This window comes from Halichoerus grypus, chromosome 15 (assembly GCF_964656455.1).
Source record: "Halichoerus grypus chromosome 15, mHalGry1.hap1.1, whole genome shotgun sequence".
NCBI lineage: Eukaryota > Metazoa > Chordata > Mammalia > Carnivora > Phocidae > Halichoerus > Halichoerus grypus.
In genome coordinates, this window is record NC_135726.1 from 35,236,046 (window position 1) to 35,258,485 (window position 22,440).

The following is a 22,440-nucleotide window of genomic DNA, read 5'->3' on the forward strand; positions in this document are numbered from 1 at the left end:
ACCAAATGTCATGTTATTTCACTTTTTATTAACAGTTGACAAGCATAAAAGTAATTAACAGAAATATCATAAGGGGAAAAATCAAGAGAATTTATTGCAAATAATTTGTTTTAGAGAGAGGAAGGGTGGAGGGGCGCATAAAAGTAATTGGCAAAAATATTATAAGGGGAAAAATAAACAGAATTGACTACAAATAATTCTTTTTTAGAGAGAGGAAGGGGGAGGGGGCAATGGGAGAGGGAGAGAGAGAATCCTAAGCAAGGCTCCACGCCCAGCACAGAGCCCGACGCAGGGCTTGATCTCACAACCCTGAGATCATGATCTGAGCCTAAATCAAGAGTCAGACACTTTTTTTTTTTTTTTTTTTTTTTTTTTTTTTTTTTTAAAGATTTTATTTATTTTTTTGACAGAGACACAGAGAGAGAGGGAACACAAGCAGGGGGAGTGGGAGAGGGAGAAGCAGGCTCTCCGCTGAGCAGGGAGCCCGATGTGGGGCTCGATCCCAGGACCCTGGGATCATGACCTGAGCCGAAGGCAGACGCTTAACGACTGAGCCACCCAGGCGCCCCAAGAGTCAGACACTTAACTGCCTGAGTCACCCAGGCACCCCTACAAAGAAGTTTTTAATTTCTGTACATAAAAAAAAACATCAAATGAAATTTCAAATTGTTTTTAAATCTGGGAAATAAATTTACTATGAAAGAGTCAAATAGTATCTTTAATATAAAAAGGGTTTATACAAACTGATATAAGTCACCCAAAACTACCACTGGAAAAACAGAACATAGTCAATTTACAGAAAAATCACATGTGGCTAATATACGAAAAAATACGGCAAATGATCAGTATCATTAAGAATCAGTGGAATGGGGGCGCCTGGGTGGCTCAGTCGTTAAGCGTCTGCCTTCGGCTCAGGTCATGATCCCAGGGTCCTGGGATCAAGCCCCACATCGGGCTCTCTGCTCGGCCGGGAGCCTGCTTCTCCCTCTCCCACTCCCCTTGCTTGTGTTCCCTCTCGCTGTGTCTCTCTCTGTCAAATAAATAAAATCTTTAAAAAAAAAAAAAAAAAAAGAATCAATGGAATGGACTGCACTTGTGGTGAGCATAGCATAAGATATACAGTTGAGTCACTATGTTGTACCCCTCAAACTAATGTAATATTGTATGTCAAGTATAATCAAAACGATTTTAATAAATAAATAAATAAATAAAATAATCAGTAAAGTGGAAATTTAAATGAGCATACCTTTTCCCCCAATAAAATCAGCACGACTTCCCTCTTTTTAGGGAGAAATAATGTTAATATGCCATGGTCACCAGGACAGATAAAAAAGTGTTCTCTTCCTCTGACGGTTGAAAACACTTTAGCAGTCCATTTCATAGGCCTTTAAAAATTCATGCAGGAGCTCCTGGGTGGCTCAGTCGGTTAGGCATCCGACTCTTGATTTCTGCTCAGGTCATGCATCTCAGGGTCGTGGGAATCCACGCTCAGCAGGGAGTCTGCTTGAGTTTCTCCCTCTCTCTCCCTTTGCCCCTCCCCCTGCTTGCACACACTCTTTCTAAAATAAATAATAAATCTTTTATAATAAAAATACAGGCAAATATGACTGGAAGGAAATATACAAAAATGTTAACAGTTATCTCCAGGGATTAAAATTACAGATTTTTTTCATTTTGTTTATTGTTTATTATTCTAAGATTTGGGGGGGGGTTAAGTTTTTATGTAAATTCCAGTTAGTTAACATACAGTGTAATATTAGTTTCAGGTATACAATATAGTAATTCAGTAATTCTTTATAACACCCAGTACTCATGACAAGTGCACTCCTTAATCCCCATCACCATTTCCCCCACCCCCCAGCTACCTCTGCTGTGGTAACCATCAGTTTGTTCTCCAGAGAGAAGAGTCTGTTTCTTGGTTTGCCTCTCTCTCTCTCTTAAGGTTTTATATTTTTTAGTAGTATTTTTATTTTAAAAATCAAGGTGAATAAGGTTTATATTTACATGATAAACATGCATATATTTTCATTAGTTTTTCAGTTGCTGGTTTGTTCTTACAACTTTTGTATATGTTTTTTCCAGGGAATCTTGGACATTGTGGTACTAAGTAAAGGATATACAAAGAATGATTTTGCCATCCATACACTAAAAAATAACTTTGAAGCAGATGCTTATTTTGTTAAAGTGATTGGTGAGTAAATATTTGTTTTATATGTTTTATTATTAATTATTAACAGTTAATTTTGTATTCTCTCTGTCAATGAAAATTTTCCTAAGACTAAGGACACACTCCTACATAGGAAATTAATTTTGTTACAACACTATCATCCTATACACAGACCCTGTTCAAATTTTTCAACTGTCCCAACAATGATTTTTTCTGTTTCGGGGTTCTATCCAGGAATTCCTGATGCATTTAATTGTCACATCTTTGCAGACTTCTTCAATCTGGAACAATTCCTTTTCAGGTCCTTATCAATTTTAAAGAATACGGGCTTTATTCTGTAGCGTAACCCTGTCTCCTCTTTTTCCACTCAGGTCATACATTCTTTGCAGAAACTCCACTGCATGGAATTGCAGAACCAATGCTGTGTACTTCTCAGGGCGTTTTATCAGGAAGCAACTGTCTTGCAACTATGTCTCACCACCATAATGTTAATCTTGATCTTCTGGTCATCTTATTGACCACCAGATCTCTCCACCTTAAGTTCACTATCTCCCTCTTTGTGATTGCCTTCTCTGAGATAGTTGTCAAAGAGTGATTCTCTATTTCCAACATTCCTTCTTCATTTATTAGTTGGCATTCTACTATAAGGAAAATCTTTTGCTTCTCTCCCATGTATTTATGTATTCATTTATCATATATATTATATATATGTATTCATATTACATGTAGTACATAAAATCATTTAATGTTCAAAGTGTTCCCAATAGAAGCAGTAGAAGCTCCTTCAGGCTGGCTCCTATATCTTTTTGACATGTTCTCTGGGATAGAAAGATATTCCAGATTGATCTTATACCTCCCTTGCCCTAAGTCTAGAGTCTGACCTCTCTCCAAGGAGCTTTTGAAGGAAATTTAAAAACCAACTTGTAGATTCTCAGTGTGCTAATTGTTACTGAGTTGTCACTTCTTCTAGCTTCTCTCTATGGACAGAGCTAGGAAATACAGATACGGCTTCACATACACAACACACAAATATACCCATCTATAACTGTATGTATGTATATACGTATACATACATTTACTTACTATAAAACCGTGAATTTATGCCATTACTTACATTTCTAATCTAACACATCGTTTCAAGGGTTCTTTCTAATCATTTCTGTCTATAGGTATCTTCTCTAGCAATAAGAAACTCAGCTTCCACTTTCCTCAGTATATTTACTTCAATTTGCTCATTGTTACCTATTCCCAATCAAGCTAACCATCTCCTCCACCTGACACCCATGTTCACCACAGAGATCCTATGTAAATTTTTTGTTAAGTGTATGACTAAATATTTTATTTTCTTTGAAGTGATTACATATACTGTGTTTTTAAGTTTGGTTTCCACATGTTTGTTTTTAGTAAATAGAAATACAGTTGATTTTTGTGTGTTAATCTTGTATACTGCAACCTTGCTCAACTTACTTATTGATTCTAGGAGGTTTTTTTAAGATTTGTTAGGATTTTCTACATAGACAATTATGTTATCTGGAAAGAGACAGTTTTATTTCTTCTTTCCAATCTATGCCTTTTTTTTTCTTGTTCTAGCTAAAATTTCTATTACTATGTTGAATAAGATTGGTGCCAGTGGACATCCTTGTCTTGTTTCTGATCTTGGGGGAAAGCATTCCATCTTTGACCATTAAGTATGATATTATTAGCTGTAGGTTTTTGTAGATGCTATGTATTGTATTAAGTAAGTTTACCCTATTTCTACTTTGCCGAGAGTTTTATCATGAATTGCTGTTGGAAGTTAACTGTGTTTTTGTTACTATTATTGTAGTTGACACCAAGACAGCCATCAAGACAGTTCATTTGTTAATGAAGTGACACATGTATTTATAAATGACAGAAAATGTTTTCCTTTCTAACCAGCATATTCATTCTAATTTGAGTGAACTAAGAGTGACTCCCATCTTCATTACTACTGCAATCTCAGAATACTGAGATTATGAGTCTATCCATTTCTACATTTTTTATCTATATGATTGTAGGCACTCCTTTGCCATTTTGAAGGAGGTATTATTTGGCTATTTTAGAGCTAAAAAAAAAATTAAACTTTGCTGTGTATTTGGCTTGCTATTAACGTATCTACTTTATTTTTTTTTAAGATTTTATTTATTTATTTGACAGATAGAGACATAGCGAGAGAGGGAACACAAGCGGGGGGAGTGGGAGAGGGAGAAGCAGGCTTCCCGCTGAGCAGGGAGCCCGATGTGGGGCTCAATCCCAGGACATATCTACTTTAAAGTGTATTTTTTTCTCAGCAGTTTTCCTTCAACTTTAATCCTCTTTTTATCTGAAAGACAAGGAATCCTTAACATTTTTGCTAACCCTAAATGTATGTGTAATTAGAATAACCTGGTTCAATTCATTGAATTGAAACAAGCACTGTTGAAGTAAGAGTTTGGAATTTGATCCCCTACAGATAAATAACTAAGCCTAGTACAGCCATTGACTAACGTAAACCCTAGTTGCCAAGGGGAGAGTCAACCAAAGCATACATCTCAAAATATCTGTTCTATGCCCTAGGATCATTAGAATCAGCCTTTGAAAATGACAGCACACTCCTAGTCCCCATTTATTTTAATAGAACACATGATTTCTTCTCTACCACCAACTCCATCCATTCCAGGATAGTCTTAGACTTATTTACTGAAGTCTAGACTTATTTACTATGGTCGCTTGCATAGCATCTTTCTCTCATAGTGTACTGTGATACTCTAAACAACTTGAGAGTAGTGTCCGTGTCTTATTTGTCTTTGATTCCCCAGTGCTGAACACAGGGCCTGGCATATAGGAGGCATTCAGGAAATTTATGTTAAACATATGGCCAGGTACTTTTCAAGGCATGGATTGGCTATCTTATCCTAATTTAAAAGTATTCCGTCTAGTACCCAGGCAACACTTGATGCCTCACACCCCATGTTCTGTCTCTAGGAAACATTCTACCAAAATTTGAAACTCTAATTCAAGGACATATTCCCACCTTTAGCTGTTTTCTGATGTTAGAGCTATAGCTAGTCGGTAGTTCATTTCTTGAAAAGAGAAGATTGAGCCTTAGTGAGCGAGTTACCTGCCCTAGCTTAAGTTCTCAAGTCTACCTATCTTTAGGATTCTCTGTGACTAGAAAATAACTTACTTGGGATGCCTGGGTGGCTCAATCAGTTAAGCATCTGCCTTTGGCTCAGGTCATGATCCTGGGGTCCTAGGATTGAGCCCCGCGTCCGGCTCAGGGAGCCTGCTTCTCCCTCTCCCTCTGCCCCTCCCTGCCTGCTCGTGCGCTCCCTCTCTCTCTCTCTCTCTTTGTCTTTCTTTCTCTCTCTCACTCAAATAAATAAATAAGATCTTTTTTATAAAATAACTTACTTAATTTCCCAGGCTTATAAACCAAAAATGTACAGAAAAAATACCATGCAGTAAGAGAGGGGCTCTCTCTCATGACCTTAATGGGATGCTGTGAAAATAACCTTTTGTTCCAACCTAGAATAAATGTTATTTGTTTCAAAAACTTATATTGAAACTCAGTAATTCTCTTTCAAAGTATTTTTTCTGTTTAATGAGATAGTTATAGGATTTGTGTCCTTGATTTGAGTTTTGCCAGTGTACTTCAAAGAAACCATTTTCTCATGTTTAAAGCTTTCAAAAAAGATTTATTGCTTAGTTCATCTGAATTTGAAGTGTTTATGTGTATGGCTGTATGGATTGAAAATTAATGCTTCCTAGAGTAGATGTGACTCATTGAGTAGTAAGGAAAAATTCCGGTGAAATAGATACTAATTTGTATATGGTTAGGACAAATCAAGATCACCCTGCACTCAACAGGTTCTTTTATTCAAGCCTTAAAACTGCTTTCATATTTAAAATTATTTGTTTTGTGCTCTTGAAAAAGTATGATTGAAGTTTTGTACTATACTCACGAATTTGTTAGTTAGCATGAGGGCATGTGATGGTGTTACCTCCCATGTGTGCACTTGTAGACTGTCCTAGAGCAGGGTTCATCAGTCCTGTGAAATAGAAGTAAGTCAGAGCATAAAAGATTTTCCTACAGTGATACGGGATTCAGATCCCCAGTTGTAATAACAACAACAACAACAACAATAATAATGCTAAAGAGAGAGACAGTTTCTCGGTATGAAGCAGAAGCCGGTCTCACACTTTTTTTATATTGATCACTGGGAAATTGTCCATGTGAAAAATGCATACATATAATTTAGGATATTCATTCCTTCCTTGGTATTTGTTCATTTACATTTTTAAAAATTACAGAAAGATCAGAGAATCTTAGAGATGGGAAAGGCCTCAAAAGGCATCTTGCCCAAGTGCACCCTAATGCAACATCTCAGTCAGCTTCTGCTTGAATGCCTTGCAGTAAAACTCACCTCCTCATAAAACAGCACACACTTCTTTTATGAGTCAGTTTAGTTGTTAGAATATTTATCTTGTATGAAGTCAAAACATGCATATTCAGTTCTATCCATTGATACTAATATCTGGTATATAGCAGGCCCTTGATAAATATCTGTTGAATAATAAAACAATTAGTCCTACTAAAATTATTGCAGTTTTTGTCCTTAGAGTAGACCACAAATTATAACTATAGTAACAGAATACATGAATACATAATGATCCTGCTCAGGAAAAAGTAAATTTATTTGAAGAATTAAATAATCAGACAACAGACTACATGAAAATGAAATGACATGTTTGAGGTGTTTCTTTTTTTTTCTCACATTTTTTTTTAATTATTATGTTATGTTAATCACCATACATTACATCATTAGTTTTTGATGTAGTGTTCCATGATTCATTGTTTGCGTATGCTCCATGCAGAACGTGCCCTCTTTAATACCCCTCACCAGGCTAACCCATCCTCCCACCCCCCTCCCCTCTAGAACCCTCAGTTTGTTTTTCAGAGTCCATCGTCTCTCATGGTTCGTCTCCCCCTCCGATCTCCCCCCCTTCATTCTTCCCCTCCTGCTATCTTCTTCTTCTTTTTTTTACATATAATGTATTATTTGTTTCAGAGGTACAGATCTGTGATTCAACAGTCTTGCACAATTCACAGCACTCACCATAGCACATACCCTCCGCATTGTCTATCACCCAGCCACGCCATCCCTCCCACCCCCCACCACTCCAGCAACTTGAGATGTTTCTTTAAAGTAACCCAGGGAAGTAGGAAGTGGAATGTAGATGTAACAAGATTGGCCATGTTTTGTTGACAGCTGAAACTGTGTGAAGTGTGAGTGGGGTCCTTTCTATATTTCTAATTTTGTATAATTTGAAAAATTCCATGTAAAAAGTTTTAAAACCTGCAAGTCTCTTGAGAATCTGTAGCCTGTGACTTCTTAGCCTAAGTCAGGATGGGGACCGCTGCGTAGCAGTAGCATCTAATAGTATCTGGGAGAAGGTTTTCTCCACACATCTCCACATTCAGACCCAGAGATAGCCAATTGGGTTCAGGAGGTTTTAGTTTTAGGAAACAAGATAACTTTGCATTGAAGATATTAACATAAATATTAATAACATACTTTATAGAAAGGTCATGGGAAATGAGATGCCAATTTGAAGCAATCACATGGGAAAAATAACCTAGTTGTTTTGAAATGGCCTTCCTCTCTCTCCTTTGATTATTAGTTGTTTGCCTTAAGTCAGTCACCAGTATGTAATTGTTCTTTCAAAGCCATCTACAATGTCCAGAGTGGATTTTTCTTTAAAATTATTCTGTTACTCTAATGCTCAAACCAGCCTGTGCTAAATGTCACTGTTTTTCAGTTAAGGAAACTGAGAAAATTGGTGACAGAAAACTATCCTTCTGGGGCGCCTGGGTGGCTCAGTCGGTTGAGCGTCTGCTTTCAGCTCAGATCACGATCTCAGGGTCCTGGGATCAAGCCCTGCATGGGGCTCCCTGCTCAGCAGGAAGCCTGCTTCTCCCTCTCCCTCTGCCTCTCCCCACTGCTCCTGCTTGCTCTCGTGCGCGCTCTCTGTGTCTCTCAAATAAATAAATAAAATCTTTAAAAAAAAAAAAAAAGAAAACTATCCTTCTGCCTATTCCCACTGGTACCTTGTGACACTACAGATCCACAGAACACATTCCAAGCACTTCTGTGAAGATGGGGGACCCTGTGTATTACAGAATTGTGGGGTTCCCTAGCTCCCTTGAATCAGAACTGATTCCTAGCTCTGTTTTTACCTCTTATTCCTGTCAGCTGCACTGGAAGGTTCCGCATTCTAATTCAATTCTACCAGGACTTAATGCCATTTTCTAACAAATAAATGAACCTGTGTTTTCCTAGCACTTTTTAAATTGTAATAGTATGTTCACCTTTTACTTCCCAAGTAAGACGAGATATTTAGAAAGGTTTTATTTCCCTGCCTGTTTCAAGATTCTGTTGAAATAATGCGGAAGTTTATTTATGGATGATCAATTTTGTTTTACCTTTTCTGCCTTCTATTTTACAAATTCTTTTTTAACAGTTCAAACCATGTTATCAATGATTATTTAAACTTTAACAAGTTTTGGGTGCCTGGGTGGCTCAGTCGGTTAAGCATCTGCCTTTGGCTCAGGTCATGATCTCAGGGTCCTGGGATCAAGCCCTGCATCCCATTGGGCTCCCTGCTCAGTAGGGAGTCTGCTTCTCCCTCTCCCTCTGCCCCTTCCCCCACTCCTGCTCTCACATGCATGCTCTCTCTCTCAAATAAATGAAATCTTAAAAAAGAATAAACATAACAAGTTTTACCAGCTTTATTGCCATCAGTTTGCCTATATGCCACCTCTTTCCCTTTCTTTTTTCTGATTTCTATCTCTTTTGGTAGAATACTTCCTCACATGATTTTCAGAAAGGTTTACATAGGTTAATATATTTTCTGAGTACTAGTATGTCTTAAAATATTTTTCTCTTGCTCTTCCATATCAACATTAATTTTGTTTGTATAGAATTTTATAAATATTGCTCTGTTTACTTCTTACAATTCTATACTACTGTTAGTACAGAATTTTATAAATACTGCTCTGTTAACTTCTTGCAAACAGTATGGTAATCTTTGAAATTCTCTCCTTTTCCTTCATGTTCTCTTGTTTAGGTAGGGACCATTTATATGATAGCTCACTTTGGTTTTCCTTCTTTTAAGCTGCTGTTTTTCTTCATGCATCTGAGAATTTTTCTATGCTTATATTTCTAAAAAGAATTAGTGTTGGTAGGTAATATGGTGGGAAAAGCACGTGTGTCACATACAATTCTGCCTAGCAGACAATTGCTGCAACTCCCTTTCTCCCCTCCCCATGCAGGAGCTCCTTGGGGCTCAAAAGCTGGGAGCTGACTCAGATAACACTGCGCAAGTGATGCCTCGGTGATGAACTGCGTCCACTTCTATGAGAATCACTAGCAAGGGACACTGCAGGAGTCTCTGACTTACTCCTCTGGCCTCAACCTGGGGGGATCATCAGACTCCAAGTCTGAACAGAGTTGTGCTTTCCAATGGGAAGAAGATTGGGGAGTTACAGGGAGGCACGGTTTATTAAACAGTCTCACTGCTTTGCTGGCCTTTTTGTGTTATTTCACCATGTGGATTCAGAGGGTTGGTTTTTTGGCAACACTCTAAAATTGTTTAGAACACTGTCTAGAAGTACCAGCAAATCCCCCACTTTACTTAGCTAGCAGGACCCTCAGAGTGACAAATACCTCTGTTCCCTATGTGATCCTTGGCTCAGTTCCAGGAGTCCTTCATCTCCTCCCTGCTTCCCTGGCCCCATCATGGTTTGCCCTCCTTCTCAGCTGTTGCCCTGAGATTCGAGGTTTCTCACTGGTCTGCTAGGGAGTCCATCCACTATTGACCCATTGATTCTCTGACCTGGTCAGCATTAATTGGCTATTTTCTCAATACTGTTTACCTATTTAATACCCTTTAGAAATTCCTCAGAATAGCTACCATTGATCACACACTTTTATTTTCAGACTTCTTTAATCATTATGGTGATATTTAGGGATTAAGGAAGGTAAATATATGTTTTCCATTTTAAATTATTTACTAAAAGTTTTTAAAACATATTTACCTAGTAGAATCAAATATGTTTTTAGGGTAAGACCTCTCCCAAATTTAGAATAAATTTTAACAACTTTATATGTGTACAAGAATATACATATGTATATAAAAAGTTATATGTGTATAAAACATATGCCTACCACATTTAATATCGGTTTGCACAAGTAGAGAACAGGATCAAAATTACTTGAAAGTTGATTTATTTTTTACTTTATAATTCTGTATCTAAGTTCTTCTCAATGAGTGTATGATTTTTTAATTAAAATAATGAAACATAGGTAATCAACTGTCAAAAAGGTTTCCACGTGTCTAAATTAATGTCTGAATGACAGGAATAGCTGGGACAGTGCCTTTTATTTCCCATATGATATTTGATTATGATATTTGCCTTATAGTCACATGTTTTAAACAAAAACAAAAAATATTTTCAGAGAATGAATATGAGGAGTCACCTATAATCCAGGCAAGGACTTTTCATTTTATTTTTTCTTCTGCCAAGATTTTATTTAAATTCAAGTTAGTTAATGTACTGTTAGTTTCAGGAGTAGAATTTAGTGATTCATCATTTACGTACAACACCCATTGCTCATCGCAACAACTGCATTCCTTAATGCCCATCACCCATTTTAGCCCATTCCCCATCCACCTCCCTCCATTGACCCTCAGTTTCTTCTCTAGAGTTAAGAGTCTCTTATGGTTTGCCTCCCTCTCTGTCTTTAACTTATTTTATTCTTCCTTCCCTTCCCCTATGTTCATCTGTTTTATTTCTTAAATTCCACATATGAGTAAAATCATACGGTATATTTCTTTCTCTGACTGACTCATTTCGCTTAGCATAATACAATCTAGCTCTATCCACACCCTTGCAAATGGCAAGATTTCATTCTTTTTGATGGCTGAGTAATATCCTATTGTATACATATACCACACCTTCTTTATCTATTCATCAGTCAGTGGACATTTGGGCTCTTTTCCATAATTTGGCTATTGTTGGTAGCGCTGCTACCAACATTGGGGTGCATGCACCCCTTCGAATCACTATGTTTGTATCATTTGGATAAATACTTAGTAGTGCAGTTGCTGGGTCATAGGGTAGGGTAGCTCTATTTTTAACTTTCTGAGGAACCTCCATACTCTTCTCCAGAGTTTGCATTCCCACCAACAGTGTAAGAGGGATCCCCTTTCTCCGCATCCTCGCCAAATTCTGTTGTTTCCTAAATTGTTAATTTTAGCCTTTCTGACAGATATGAGAATGGTATCTCATTGTGGTTTTGATTTGTATTTCCCTGATAATGAGTGATGTTGAGCATTTTATCCTGTGTCTGTTACCCATGTGTCTGTCTTCTTTGAAGAAATGTCTGTTCATGTCTTCTGCCCATTTCTTAACTAGATTAATATTTTTTGGATGTTGAGTTTGATAAATTCTTTATCTGATATGTCATTTGCATATATCTTCTCCCATTCAATACATTGCCTTTCAGTTTTGTTGATTTTATCCTTTGCTGTGCAGAAGCTTTTTATCTTGATGAAGTCCCAATACTTCACTATTGTTTTTGTTTCTCTTGCCCCCCTGAGACATGTCTAGTAAGAAGTTGCTGTAGCCAAGGTCAAAGAGGTTACTGTCTCTGTTCTCCTCAGATTTTGATGGATTCCCATCTCACATTTAGGTCGTTCATCCATTTTGAATTTATTTTTGTGTATGGTGTAAGAAACTGGTTCAGTTTCATTCTTTTGCATGTCACTGTCCAATTTTCCCAACATCCGTTGTTGAAAAAACTGACTTTTTTCCACTGGATATTCTTTCCTGCTTTGTCAAAGAGTAGTTGACCATATAGTTGTGGGTCCATTTCTGGGTTCTGTATTCAGTTCCATTGAGCTATGAGTCTGTTTTTATGCCAGTACCATACTGTCTTGGTGATTACAGCTTTGTAATTCAGCTTGAAACCAGGAATTGTGATACCTCCAGGTTTGGTTTTCTTTTCCAATATTGCTTTGGATATCCGGGGTCTTTTCTATTCCATACACATTTTAGATTTGTTTTTTCTATCTCTGTGAAAAATGCTGCTGTTATTTTGATAGGGTTTCCATTGAATGTGTAGATTGTTTCGGGTAGCATAGACATTTTAACAATATTTGCTCTTCCAATCTATGAGCATGGAATGTTTTTCCATTTCTTTGGTTCTTCTTCATTTCTTTCATAAGTGTTCTATACTTTTCAGATCTTCTACCTCTTTGGCTAGGTTTATTCCTAGGTAGCTTATGGTTTTTAGTGCAATTGTATCATTTAGTGGAATGGGATTGATTCCTTGATTTCTCTTTCTGCTGCTTCATTATTGGTGTATAGAAATGCAACAGACTTATGTATGTTGATTTTATATCCTGAGACTTTGCTGAATTCATGTATCAGTTCTAGCAACTTTTTGGTGGCATCTTTCAGGTTTTCTACATAGAGTATCGTGTCATCTGCAAAGAATGAAAGTTTGACTTCTTCCTTGTCAATTTTGATGCCTTTTACTTCTTTTTGTTGTCTGATTGCTGAGGCTTGGCCTTCCAGTACTATATTGAACAACAGTGCCGAGAGTGGACATACCTCTTGTGTTCCTGACCTTAGGGAAAAAGCTCTCAGTTTTTCCCCATTGAGGATGGTATTAGCTGTGGGTCTTTCATACATGGCCTTTATGATGTTTTCGTATGTTCCCTCTATCCCTACATTGTGGAGGGTTTTTATCAAGAAAGGATGCTGTATTTTGTCAAATGCTTTTTCTGCATCTATTGAGAGGATCATGTGGTTCTTATCCTTTCTTTTATTAATGTGTTGTGTCGCGTTTTTTGATTTGCTGATATTGAACCACCCCTGCAGCCCAGGAATAAATCCCAGTTGGTAGTAGTGAATAATCCTTTTAATATATTATTGGATTTGATTGGCTTGTGTCTTGTTGAGAATTTTTGCATCTATGTTCATCAGGTATATTGGTCTGTAATTCTCCTTTTCGGTGTGGTCTTTATCTGGTTTTGGGATCAAGGTAATGTTGGCCTCATAGAATGAGTTTGGAAGTTTTCCTTCCATTTCTTTTTTAGAACAGTTTCAAAAGAATAGGTATTAATTCTTCTTTAAATGTTTGGTAGAATTCCCCTGAGAAGGCATCTTGCCCTGGACTCTTGTTTGTTTGGAGATTTTTGATTACTGATTCAATTTCTTTGCTGGTTATGGGTCTGTTCAGGCTTTCTGTTTCTTCCTGTTTCAGTTTTGGTAGTTTATAGGTTTCTAGGAATTTATCCATTTCTTCCAGATTGCCCAATTTGTTGGCATATAATTGCTTATAGTGTTCTCTTATAATTGTATTTCTGTAGTATTGGTTGTGATCTCACCTGTTTTATTAGTGATTGGTAAGTCTGGCTAGAAGTTTATCAATCTTTTTAATTCTTTCAGTATACCAGCTCCTAGTTTCATTGATCTGTTCTGGGTTTTTTTTTTATTTCTATACCATTGATTTCTGCCCTAATCTTTATTATTTCCCTTCTTCTACTTGTTTTAGGCTTTCTTGGCTGTTCTTTTTCCACCTTCTTGAGGTATAAGGTTAGGTTGTATATTTGAGACTTTTCTTGCTTCTTGAGGAAGGCCTGTATTGCAATATACTTGCCTCTTGGGACCACCTTTGCTGCATCCCAAGGTTTTGGACTACTGTGTTTTCACTTTCATTTGCTTCCATGTATTTTTTTATTTCTTCCTTAATTTTCTGGTTGACCCATTCAGTCTTTAGTAGGATGTTGTTTAACCTCCATGTATTTGTGGTCTTTCCAAATTTTTTTCTTGTGGCTGACTTTCAAGTTTCATAGCATTGTGGTTTGAAAATATGCATGGTATGATCTTGATCTTTTTGTACTGGTTAAGGCCTGATTTGTGACCTAGTATGTGATCTGTTCTAGAGAGTGTTCCATGTGCACTCAAAAAGAATGTGTATTCTGCTTTAGGATGAAATGCTCTGAATAGATCGGTTAAGTCCATCTGGTCCAGTGTATCATTCAAAGCCATTGTTTCCTTGTTGATTTTCTGCTTAGATGATATATCCATTGCTTTGAATGGGCTGTTAACGTCCCCTACTGTTATTGTATTGTTTCCAATGAGTTTCTTTAATTTTGTTATTAATTGATTTGTATATTTGGCTGCTCCCAAATTTGGGAATATAAATATTTACCATTCTTAGATCTTCTGTGCGCCTGGGTGGCTCAGTTGTTAAGCGTCTGCCTTCGGCTCAGGTCATGATCCCAGGGTCCTGGGATCGAGTCCCACATCGGGCTCCCTGCTCGGCAGGAAGCCTGCTTCTCCCTCTCCCACTCCCCTGCTTGTGTTCCTGCTCTCTCTGTCAAATAAATAAATAAAATCTTTAAAAAAAAAAAAAAAATTCTTAGATCTTCTTTTTGGATACACCTCTTTATTATGATATAGTGCCTTTCTTCATCTCTTATTACAGTCTTTGGTTTAAAATCTACTTTGTCTGGGGCGCCTGGGTGGCTCAGTCGTTAAGCGTCTGCCTTCGGCTCAGGTCATGATCCCAGGGTCCTGGGATCGAGCCCCACATCGGGCTCCCTGCTCTGAGGGAAGCCTGCTTCTCCCTCTCCCACTCCTCCTGCTTGTGTTCCCTCTCTCACTGTGTCTCTCTCTGTCAAATAAATAAAATATTAATAAATAAATAAATAAATAAATAAAAAATAAAATCTACTTTGTCTGATAGAAGGATGGCTGTTCTAGGTTTCTTTTGAAGTCTGTTAGCATGGTTCTCCAGTCCTCACTTTCAATCTGGGGATGTCTTTTGGTCTAAAATTAGTCTCTTATAAGAAGCATATCAATGGGTCTTGTTTTTGTTGTTGTTGTTGTTGTTTTTTAATCCATTCTGATACCCTATGTTCTTTGACTGGAGCATTGAGTCCATTTACATTCAGAGTGATTATTTATAGATATGAATTTAGTGCCATTGTATTACCTGTAGAGTCACTGTTCCTGTAAATTGTCTCTGTTCCTTTCTAATCTTTGTTGCTTTTGGTCTCCCTTTACCACTCAAAGTGTCCACTTTAATATTTCTTGCAGAACTGCTTTAGTGTTCGTGAACTCCTTTAGTTTCTGCTTGTCTTGGAAACACTTTATTTCTCCTTCTATTCTGAATGACAGCCTTGGCTACATATTTTTCCATTTAGCACATTGAATATATCATGCCACTTTCTTCTGGCCTGCCAAGTTTCTGTGGGTAGGTCTGCTGCTAAATTTGTGTCTACCCTTATTGGTTAAGGACCTTTTGTGCCTAGCTACTTTCAGAATTCTCTTTTGTTAGTATTTTGCAAGTTTCCCTGTGATGTGTCTTTTTGTTGGCCTGTTCTTGTTCATTTTGAGGGGAGTTCTCTGTGCTTCTTGGATTTGAATGCCTATTTCCTTCCCCAAATTAGGGAAGTTCTCAGCTGTAATTTGTTCAAATAAACCTTCTGCCCCTTTTTCTTGCTCTTCTTCTTGTGGGACTCCTATGATACAGATATCATTGCACTTTATGGAATCGCTGAGTTCCGTAAGTCTGTATTCATGATCTAATAGTTTTCCTTCCCTCTTCTTTTCTGGTTCCTTATTTTCCATAATTTTATCTTCATGTCACCCATTCATTCCTCTGCTTCTTCCATCCTGTTGTGATTACATCCTGTTGGTTTTGCCTCTCACCTATAACATTTTTTATTTCAGCCTGACTAGTTCTTAGGTCTTTTATCTCTGAAGCAAGGGTTTCTCTGATGCCCTATGCTTTTTTCAAAGCCCAGCCAGTAATCTTATGACCATTGTTCTAAATTCTTACTCAGATATATTGCTTATATCTGTTTTGAGCAAGTCTGTGTCTGATTTCTTCTTGATCTTTCTTTTGGGGAGAATTCCTTTGTCTTGTCATTTTGGCTAAGTTTCTGTCTTTTGAATATTATGAAAGCTTGTTATGTTTCCTGCTCCTGAGTGTAATGCTATATTAAAAAGAGGTCATACACTGTCCAGGGCCTGGCTCTTCAGGAAGTGTTTCTGGTATGCTGTGTGCACTCTGCTGTTGTGTTTTCGCTGCTCTTTCCCACAGGTCAGTCCTCTGCAGGGTTCCTCCTTGCTTGCATTGGGGAGTGTTTGGGCCTTTAACTAGGTGTGCTTTGATTTATTTGTTAAGATAAGCCTGATTAAAAAACAAACAAACCTGATCCAAGAAAAAGAGAAAAGGAAAAGGAACCAAAAAAGCAAACAGAAAACTATAAGCCTGAGTGCAAAAAGAAAGAAAGAAAGAAAGAAAACAAAAAGAAGCCTGATCTAAAAAATGAGAAATTATAAGCCTGATTCCAAGAAAAAAGAAATAAAAAAAGGGGGAAGGGAGGGAAGCCTGGTCCTATTTCCACCAGAACTGAAGCTGACCTTTAGGAGCACTCTGTGGTCAGTAGACTTGGTACATGTAGGGGGCCTGTGTTGGTCCTCTGGGGGAGAGGCCCACTGCACTGGCTCATAGTCAGACCTGCCCTAATAATGATGCTCCTGCAAGGCACAGGGGACCTGGTTAGGTTTGAGTGGCTCCAGCTCCCACTGGGGGCTCTTTATTGTTCACTGAAGTCCCACCTTGTAATGGGCAGGGTGGGGCAGGGGGGATGGAAGGTGGCATCATCCAGCCCTCTTCTCCCCAGGGAGGGGAACTCTCAGCTGCCACTGCTCAGGAAGCCCTCACAGAAAATCGAACAGTCTCCCCTCCTGTGGCCCGAGCCTCTGTCAGATCTCCGCCCTCGACCTGTCTGTGCCAGGGTATAAGCACACCCAGCAACACAGTTCTCCTCTGTTTTATCTCTGGCACATGGCTGGGATTCAAAATGCCAAGTCTTAACGAATCTGGTAAGGCATGGTCCTGCTTCCCTCCCCAGGAGGAAAGCCTCACAACACTGGACTTTTCATTTTAAATGCTACTAAAACCATTATACAGTATTGACCTTTATAGCTTTGATTTTATTCTACTCATCCTTCTCCCAGCCTGCACAGTGGTTTAGTGTTCCAGTATTTATGCATGATTATTGCTATTTTTTGGTTTTGACATTTGTGTGAAGTAGCTAATGTAAACTGAATCACAAAGCTATACTTTAAAATATCTTTAAGAATACATGAGCTATAACGTATAATGTGTTTTAAAATGAAATCTTAAGGGGCACCTGGGTGGCTCAGTTGGTTAAGCATCTGCCTTTGGCTCAGGGCACTATCCCAGGGTCCTGGGATCAAGCCCTGCATCGGGCTCCTTGCTCCGCAAAGAGCCCACTTCTCCCTTTCCCAGACTCTCAGTCTCAAGGTTGTGAGTTCAAGCCCCACCTTGGGTGTGATTACTTAAAAATAAAAAATCTTTAAAAAAAAAAAAGATCCTATGCATTGTCATTTTAAAGAAAACTTAGGAATTGTACATTCCATTAGTCATGTTTAAACTAATTTAATCTACTAGTAACCAGTACTTCAAATAGCTCATTAAGTATTTTAATTACAGGTTTTCATTTAATTCTCTGAATGGACTATTTTCTATATTCCATTAATCTTTTTTATAACAACTATAGTTTTAAAAGTCTAAGGGTATTAAAAATTACTTTTTAAAACAGTTTATTTAAAAGGCTATTATAAAATGTTACAATAAATCTATATGGGATTTTGCAATATGGTTACAAATACATACTAATAATTTATAAAAGTTTATGAAATGGATAAAATTCTTAAACTTCTAAAAATTAGACTGGTTCAGCCAAGATCAGCTAGTTAGTAGGAAACCATTCACTGACACTTGAAATGAGAAACAGAGATACTTCAAGAAGCTCCCAGTGGTGAAAAACACAAATAGTGGAAGGCTGGAATTGTATACCAGTATCTACCCTGTGAAATTTCATTTTCCATTTGGGCTCTTTATTTTAGCACACCTTCCCAGTTGTTGTTGCAGTTGCTTAAGAAAAATGTTTTACTTAAAACCGTATAGTTTTATATAAAAAAATATAACTGTCTCACTTCTAGGAAGTGAGCTTTTGCTGTAATAATAATAAATTCTGCCTTGGAGCATTTAGGAGTGGGTTTTGGGTTTGTTTGGTGGGGTTTTTTTTTCTGACTAAAGCACAAAGGATGGAATTTTTATTCTGATGTCACTGAGGATATTACGTTCTTGCACTGAATTAATAGACTACTGGTACTTTTTACTTGTTCTTAAGCTTGACGTTACGGAGTCTTAAAATTGTAATTTCAGGGTGACATTTGTAAAAACACCATCAGCATCTACCCTTTTACTTTTTGATTATGCAAGAGAATTTTAAAGCATTATTCCTTTTTTTTTAGTGGTAAAGTTTTGGTTTAGCACTTGTTTTGCTTTCTGATTACAAAATAAGGCAGCCAGTTATAAAACATCTGGAAAATCTGGAAAAGTATTTTTAAAAAGCTATGCCCTTTGCCACTTATTAGATATAAATACTATAAGCACTGAGCATTCTCTGCTAGCTTCTGGTGGTTCCCAAAGTTTCAGGCAAACCAAAAAAAGCTGTGGCAGTGAAAACTGATACTTCTAAATACTGGAATTCAGAATTATAGAAACCACAATTCATTTAAAAACAAACAAACAAATAGCAGTAGCCAATATTTATTTTTTATCATGTGCCAGGCCCCCTGCCAAATGTTTTACATGAATTGTCTCATATAATAATACCTATATATGATGACTTTCAGTGGAAATACATTAGAATGTATAACTTTTTAAAATAGTATGATCTTGCATATTACAGAAAGAGAAAGCAGAAAACTAGCTTACAAAATAAGTTATACTCCTGGTTCTGCTCTGCATTTCTGACATATGTGAACAAACATAAACAAAGCACTCTTTAAAACCAGACTGCTTCCTTCTGTGCTGGGGCAGAATGTTAAGCACCTGAAACTATCTACTAGCAAGACAGAAACCAGTTTGGAATCATAGGATATGGGAGTTTTTATAAGCCTTAAAAATTATTTTATCCAACCATATTATTTTAAAGATTTTTCTAAAACTGTAAAACAGAGAAGTAAAGTGATTTGCCCATGCCCACACTTTGCACTGGCTCATACACTTGACGAAATTTCCTGTACTGTATAAATAGGATGCCTGAAAGGAGCTGATCTTACGGAATTTAGCCAGTGTTGGTATCAAATAGTCGCTTTGGATTTATTCTTGATGAACATTCATGACCTGTAAACTTGGTATAATTAATCTGATATGAACAGAAACTAACTAAAAAAAAAACCTTATTAATAACAAGATAAACTACTAACATATATATAAAATTTCATGCTATATTGTGTTTCTCAGCATTTAATTCAGTTCTTCCTTTCTTTTTGAAGTTGTATTTAATTTTAATAAGCTATGATTTAAACTGTACTGATGAGCCTGTCACATTAATATACAGAAAATATAGTAGAGAAATAAAAATAAAGATTTTCCTAATATAGCCTGTACATTTGAAGAAACCTAATGATTTCCAGACTTTTTTTTTAACTTTATTAACCCAAGAGAGGAAGAAGATAGAAGTGTGTATGTGAGTAGTTGTGTCCCTTTTTACTGATTGCAAACATAAAGGGAAAACAGAGGGATTTAGTGATAAAGCCAAAGCTAAAAGTAAAATTCCACTCTTCTATATATTCTTTGAGAAAGCAATCTCATTACTGAAAGTAGCTAAAGACATTGTTTTTCTGCCTCATGTCAAATATACAGAGCTAGTAGAGCCCAGAAATCATACAGTCTGAGTCTTCCCTGCCTGCTGCAGTTACTAGATACGTGTCACTGGGAAAAAAGTCAGGTTGTTCTGTAGATGAAATAATAATTTCAGGCTAAGAACAGGTTAACCTTTATAATAGTATTTAGGAGTTCTGAATTCCTAATTAAACAATATTATCAACCAGAATATTAATTAGGCTCAAGGATTATTACCATTCCTTCTTGCAACTGTGCTTGCAGAAAACAAGGAAATGCATATTCTATTTGTATTATGTAGACATCTCCTTTTATAAGACATATGTATGTATAATATATATGACATATATGTATATAGGTATGATATATTTAAATAATCTTTTGATCCTATTGCTATAATATGAAACTTCAAATTTGAGAGAGGAAATCTTATAAAAAACAGAAATAGATATAGGAACCCAATTTTTAACTTGCTATATATAAAATGAAACAGACTATTATATAATTTTGAGTAAATACTCTCAACTATGCTAAGCAAGACACAGACAATTTATCTTGTACAGAAAATAAAATAATCCACTGCTTCATCGATTTTTCCATCTCCCATAAAAGTAGGATAATGTGTTTTTTAAATGAGTTAGTGTCTAGTGGCCACGTGTTTTTTCATAAGAGCTCCATTTGTTTTGTGACCTTGAGTGATATACTGGCCCAAGCTTCAGTTTCCTTTTCTGAGAAAAAAAAGATTGTGGGAATCAGCTAAATGTATCTCACAATCTTTCTGTGAGGATTAAGGAAGAGCATATATGAAAGCAAATTCCTGTTCAGAGTTTGGCAGTTACCAGATCAGTGGATGTTTACTAAAAAGATGCCTGAGGGGCACCTGGGTGGCTCAGTCGGTTAAGCAGCTGCCTTTGGCTCAGATCATGATCCCAGAGTCCTGGGATCGAGCCCCGCATCGGGCTCCCTGCTCGGCGGAGAGCCTGCTTCTCTCTCTACCTCTGTCTGCTGCTCTGCCTACTTGTGCTCTCTCTCTATCTCTGTTAAATAAATAAATAAATATATAAATATATAAATAAATATTTTTTAAAAAAAGATTCTTGATAACCTTTCTTAAGGATAATTTCAGTATACTCACCAAAAGCTTTAAGATTAATCCCAGAAATAATTCTAATTCTGTAGTTATTCCAAGAAAATTATCAGAGATGTGCCAAAGATTTGTGTATAATATACCATTTCTGTAAAGATGATCTTCCCAATGGTATTTTTAAGAGGAGAAAAAGTTGGATTATAGAGTAGAGGAGAACCTAAATGTCCTAATAAGAATGGGTGTGTATTTTTTATATATATACTTATTTATTATCTCGCATGTGCGCACGTGCGAGAGAGAGAAAGAGAGAACAACAGAGGTGGAGGGGCAGGGGAGAAACATACTTCCCACCGAGCAGGGAGCCCGACACGGGGCTCAATCCCAGAACCCTGGGATCATGACCTGAGCCAAAGGCAGGTACTTAACCAACTGAGCCACCCAGGTGCCCCAAGAATTGGTATGTATTTTTATGCATATATCTATCTATCCATACATACAGTGGAATACCATGTAGTTATGTGATAGAAGCATATTTAATAATGTAGGAAAAGATTGTATTATGTTAACCAAAAAGAAGATTACAAAATTATGTGTAGCATGATTTCACATATGTAAATTTTTTAAGTATGTATATTAGTCTACTCAGGCTGCCATAACAAAGTACTGTACACAGGCTGGGCAGCCTAAACAAGAGAAATTTGGTTCTCATAGTCTGGAGATTGGGAATTCCAAGATCAAGGTGCCAGCAAAGTAGGTTTCATTCTGAGGCCTCTTGGCTTATAGGTGGCCTCCATCTCCTTGGGTACTCACATGACTTCCACTTTGTGCATGCAGTGAGTGAGAGAGAGAGAGAGCAAGAGAGCAAGCTCTCTCATGTCTCTTCTTATAAGGACACTAATCCCATCAGATCAATACTCCACCCTTAAAAACTCATTTAACCTTAATTTTTCCTTAGAGGCCCCATCTCCAAGTATGACAGCACCAGAGGTTAGAACTCAATCTATGAACTTTGGGGGGACACATTCAGTATGACAGTGTGCTATCTTACAACAAATTGGTAAGAATATCTGGATGGTTGGATCACAAGTGATTTTTATTTTCTTCTCTACATTTTTGAATTTTTTCTATAATATCCTCAAAATATTCAGAGAAGTATGTAGACACAGTAGATAATTATAGTGGTTGCTTTGGGCTGAGGGTGGGAATAAGAGGACTAGGGCATGATAGCTAAGGGTACAGGCTTTCTTTTTAGAAGTGATGAAAAGTGATTATGGTGATGGTTGCACAACTCTGGGAATACACTAAAAACCACTGAATAGGACACTGTAAATGGGTGAATGCTGTCTCAAAATGTGAATTATATCTGAAAGCTGTTA

The 22,440-nt window shown here is 37.1% G+C and overlaps 1 protein-coding gene across 1 annotated transcript in view; it reads left to right on the plus strand.

Annotated features, from left to right (window-relative positions):
- Positions 1–22,440, plus strand: part of ITFG1 (integrin alpha FG-GAP repeat containing 1) — a 329,904-nt gene that overhangs the window by 211,480 nt on the left and 95,984 nt on the right. Inside the window, exon 12 of the mRNA XM_036120167.2 lies at positions 2,083–2,191. Coding sequence (XP_035976060.2) covers positions 2,083–2,191 — 109 coding nt within the window. The remainder of the gene's footprint in view (positions 1–2,082; positions 2,192–22,440) is intronic.